General features: G+C 41.7%; 1 protein-coding gene across 3 annotated transcripts in view; it reads right to left on the reverse strand.

Moving 5' to 3' along the window:
- The window catches only part of lrrc2 (leucine rich repeat containing 2), a 7,487-nt gene extending 3,552 nt beyond the window's left edge, over positions 1-3,935 (reverse strand). For 2 of the 3 annotated variants that reach the window (XM_022765881.1, XM_022765879.1), the window contains exons 1-4: positions 3,903-3,935; positions 1,832-1,976; positions 255-370; positions 68-162 (exon numbers count right to left, since the gene is read on the reverse strand). In XM_022765881.1, coding sequence (XP_022621602.1) covers positions 68-162; positions 255-370; positions 1,832-1,968 — 348 coding nt within the window. In that variant the 5' untranslated portion in view covers positions 1,969-1,976; positions 3,903-3,935. The remainder of the gene's footprint in view (positions 1-67; positions 163-254; positions 371-1,831; positions 1,977-3,902) is intronic. The other variant, XM_022765880.1, reaches the window with a different exon arrangement.
- Between the last annotated feature and the right edge of the window lie 415 nt (positions 3,936-4,350).

Genomic DNA, 4,350 nt, shown 5'->3' on the forward strand with positions numbered 1-4,350 from the left:
ACTCAGGTATCACCACGTGTTGTCTCACAGGTGAGTGTGTCGCTCTCTCCTGAAGCTGTTAGCTTACCGTCCAACGGTCTCCCTCCAGCTGGAAAGTCAGTTTGTTCTGATCTGGATCTTTCTGATCCTGCTGGACTTCCTGGTCCTGCTGCTGGTCTGGGTCTGATAAACAAAAAACAACAACAACAACATGGACAAACACACAACAACACCTGTGTGCCTGTGTACACCTGTATTTACCTGAGTGTATTTACCTGTATACACCTGTAGATCAGTCAGCGTAGACCTCTCCAGGTAGTGGTGCAGCAGGTTCCGCTCGTTGCTCTTCAGTGTTTTACAATAGATGCGATACTGCCACTCCTGGTCGATCCTGCACACACACACACACACACACACACACAGAGACAGTTAATGGATCATCTGCAGCGTCGTATTGATTTCAGATCAGGTTTCTGATGAGGCCTCAGACCGTCACTGTCCCAGCGCAGCGATGAGGATATAAATAACAGTCTGTGTTCATGCTACTAAAACCAGCTCTGACTAACAACAGTCAGCTGTGTCTGACTCACGCTAAATAGTTTGTTCGCTGCTCAAGAATCTCAAACACTGAACTAGTTTGAGCTCAGACAAGACTGTGTGTACTGTATTTGTTAGTTAGTGTGCAGGTATATATTTATACCTATATATAGTATATATAGTTATATATATTATATATATATTATAACACAAGGACGACAAATCCTCCTTTAACTGCAAAAACAAAAACAAACAGGACTGAAATGTTGAAATAAGAAAATTGTACTTTGACCATGGTAACTGTTGTACTCTGATAAACTGACGACAAAATGACAACTCCCTACATTTGAAGCAGTCGTGAAGTCCTACTGTCTATTCCTTGATTATTTCTATCCCTTTGGTTCGTAAGAGTCCAGGGATCAAAAGAATCAAAAGCATTTTTCATAAAAGGTTGTGAATATTGTCGTGTGAAGAATCGTCTTCTTCTTCCAACATAAAAACTATTTTTCAAGTTCTGGCTTTGGGTACGTTTGTTTTTGTTATTTAATGCCCGTCGATGAACTCCTGCCTAGAGACAACAACAAAAAAAAAGAAAAATCTGATTGGATAACTATTTTGATGGTTTTCACAAGCTTCACTTCAGAAGCTGCTATAGCTAGCAGCTAGCGCCCTCTGTTTGTGGGGACAGCTCCAGCTGGGGACAGACCACCAAAAACAGGGACATCTGGTCACCCTAATTTAAAAGTGTTGATTATAGCAGCTTTAACATTCTCTTTACATAAAAAAATTAATTTTTGCCCAAAAAGTCTGAATCTAAATAATGTTTATACAACAATAAAAAAGGTCATTTGTTAGAACTATCATTATTTATGTTTTGTTCAGACAAGATTTCTCTGGGTAAAATAAAATGCTTCTCATAGAAAATGAATCCAGACGGAGCTTGTGGAGGTTTATTGCCGCTCTCCATCCTGTTGTATCATGTTTAATCCAGGAAGTATTTAGTCTCAGCTTCTGTCTGAGGACAAGATCTATGATGGTCCTTTAAGCTAACAGCCAGGACCTGCTTCCTGCCAGATGAGACATTCAAACCTCAGAGAGATCAGAACTAATGGTGCGTTCAGGTGCTTCTCGCCAACTCATGAAGAAGAAGTTTATCACATGGCCCTTTAACCTTTAATAAAACGTTGTGCTAAGCTGCGAGCGGCTTCATGATCCCTGAGCTTATGAGTTGTGATATTTCCCTTCAACACATGAAGCTGCTGTTGATTCATGCGGCAGGTTGAAGGTAAATAAATGTTTCCATATAACATCTTACCTGGCAAGGGCGCTCTTCTCCACCCTCTCCTGCTCCTTCTTCTGTTTGTGTCTGTATTTCTTCACTCGGACCTCCCAGATCCCTCTCATCAGAGACAGGTCGTAGACTGGGACCTCCACCTTCCTCTCCAAACCCATCTCTGCTGCTGGAGACAAGAGGAAGAGGAGGAAGAGGAGGTGTAATTACCAGAAGATGACAAGTGTTCATTTCCAGCCACGTTAGCGATATGGCTTTATGATTGGCAGTGTCGGTTTGTCCACCATTTACAATCCGGCTGAAATATCTCAACAGTGATTGGATGGATTACCATGAAATATGGTTCAGACATTCAATAACATTTGAATGAAATGATGTCTGGTTGTCAGAGGAGGATGAAGGGAAGAAGCCTGGACACTTCAGAAACACCTGAGGTAACAAGCGCAGCGGTTCCCGACCTGACGTCCAGCTGTGCTAACGATGCTAATGGTAGCATATCTGTGCCACAGTGATTAAACCGGCAGTTCTCCACACAGGCCCCTCCTCTTTGACCATTTTTGGATTAGCTAGGAGTTTGGGGGCGGGGTCAGACACTGCCAAGATGGCGACAGTGGAGCAGCTCACCCTGAGTTTCAGAAACTTGCAGGTGACATCACAGAGGCGATGTCCATCTTTATTTACAGTCTGTGGTGTCTACGCTCATTGGTGTGCTTTATAGGTTAGAAGAAGTCTTCACTCAAGGTCCACTTACTAACTTTTTATGTAACTTTCAACCACATCTCACAGAGTTGGAAAATGGTTCCAACTATTTTTAAATCTTAATCTAAATCCAGTGGATTTACTCTTGAACTTGATTATGAGGCGAAATGAAAATGTCACGTTGGTTTTCAGGCTCTTGGAGGTGAATGAGTGTTTGAAGGTTCAGATGAAGTCATGCACAGACAAAGCTGTAGTTCAGAGGTCGTGTTCCTCTCCGGTGTAATGAGCTGTCTGACCTACATGCAGCAGTGAGACTCATCATTCATCAGGACATTAATATGACAAACATGAGGCTGTTGATGTCGCTCACGTTCTGAGGCGTCTGCCAACATCACAGCAAAGTCCGCTGTCCGTCAACAAGAGAAAAAAACAGGGCTTTTACTTTGAAAAATGCAAATGCGACAACAACAACTATTGGATGGATTGTCTTTAAATTTCAACCTCAGCACGAGGCTCAGCAAGTTACACCCACATATTCAATGTTAGCATGTAGAAATGCTAACGAGCTGATTATGAGATGAACGAGGTGGAACTCTACTTCCCATGAATCACCAGTTACAGGCTGGAGGACAAACATCCTGAACCGCCGCACAGGTCCAAACCTCTGATACGACCCACACCAGTGTCTCTATGACAGCGGCGTACCAGACCTTGGTCGACCTTGTTGTCATGGTTATAGTAATTAACATGCAGCTAAGAACCTCTAGGTTCCTCCTAGATCTCAAATGTTCCTCTGGGCTTTCAGGATTCCTCAGTGTGAAAAACTGGTTCCTCAAAGAACCCATCATTAGTTAGGGTTCTACATTTGGATATCAGACTATGAAGAACTTTTAAATTTATTTGGTTAAGTTCAGGAAAAGATCATGGTTTGGTTTAAAATAAGTACTTCCTTAAGATTAGATGACCTCCGTTGTCATGGTTACAGCAGTAACAACATAGTTAAGGTTGTGGAAGGATCATGGATAAAAGAAACAACATAATGAAACCGGTTGAGAAGGTTAAAGAGGAAATGTCTCTTTGGTGGAACAAGATGAAAATGTTGGAACACCTAGTTTAGTCTTTCACAATAAAATATAATTTAATTTATGTCAAATCTTAATCAGCTCTCAGATAAATGAAGAGCAGTAAAAAGATCAATATTCTCCATCTGAAATGAGTCGAAGTTTAAAGTCACAAAAACTGCAAAATAAAGTACAAGTAACTAAAAATTGTAATTAAGTAAAGTTCTTGTGTAAATGTACTGAATCGAATCTGTTAGAACCTGTTAGAACCTGTTAGAACCTGTTAGAACCTGCAGTGAGTCCAGACAGAAACAAAGATCCATGTGTTTTCTTACCTGTGTCTCTGTTAACGTCGTCCTGTCTGCTCACTTTCACCAGCTTGTTTACTGAGACTGAAACACACATAGCTGTGATCTGTGTGTGTGTGTGTGTGTGTGTGTGTGTGTGTGTGTGTGTGTGTGTGTGTGTGTGTGTGACACAGCATGCTATTTTTACCAACAGAGATGTGACCCCTGATGTGTCACATGATGCCCACACACAGTATTTATGTGGATCACTCACATACTGATCTTGTTTATGTAAAAGGAGTAACGTGTGTCTGAGGCCGTACGGTGGCCTCAGAGCGCCATAGCAGACAAACTGAGTCACCTCCTGTTTAAAACATCCAGCGTCATGTGAAATGTTAGTTTCACAGCTGTGAGCCTCTCTGTTGTTCTTCCTTCAGCGTAGATCCATAAATATCCAGCTGCTACAGAACATTTACAACCTGTGTGTTTAAATACA

Source organism: Seriola dumerili, unplaced genomic scaffold (assembly GCF_002260705.1).
Source record: "Seriola dumerili isolate Sdu_G_001 unplaced genomic scaffold, Sdu_1.0 BDQW01000783.1, whole genome shotgun sequence".
NCBI classification, from domain to species: domain Eukaryota; kingdom Metazoa; phylum Chordata; class Actinopteri; order Carangiformes; family Carangidae; genus Seriola; species Seriola dumerili.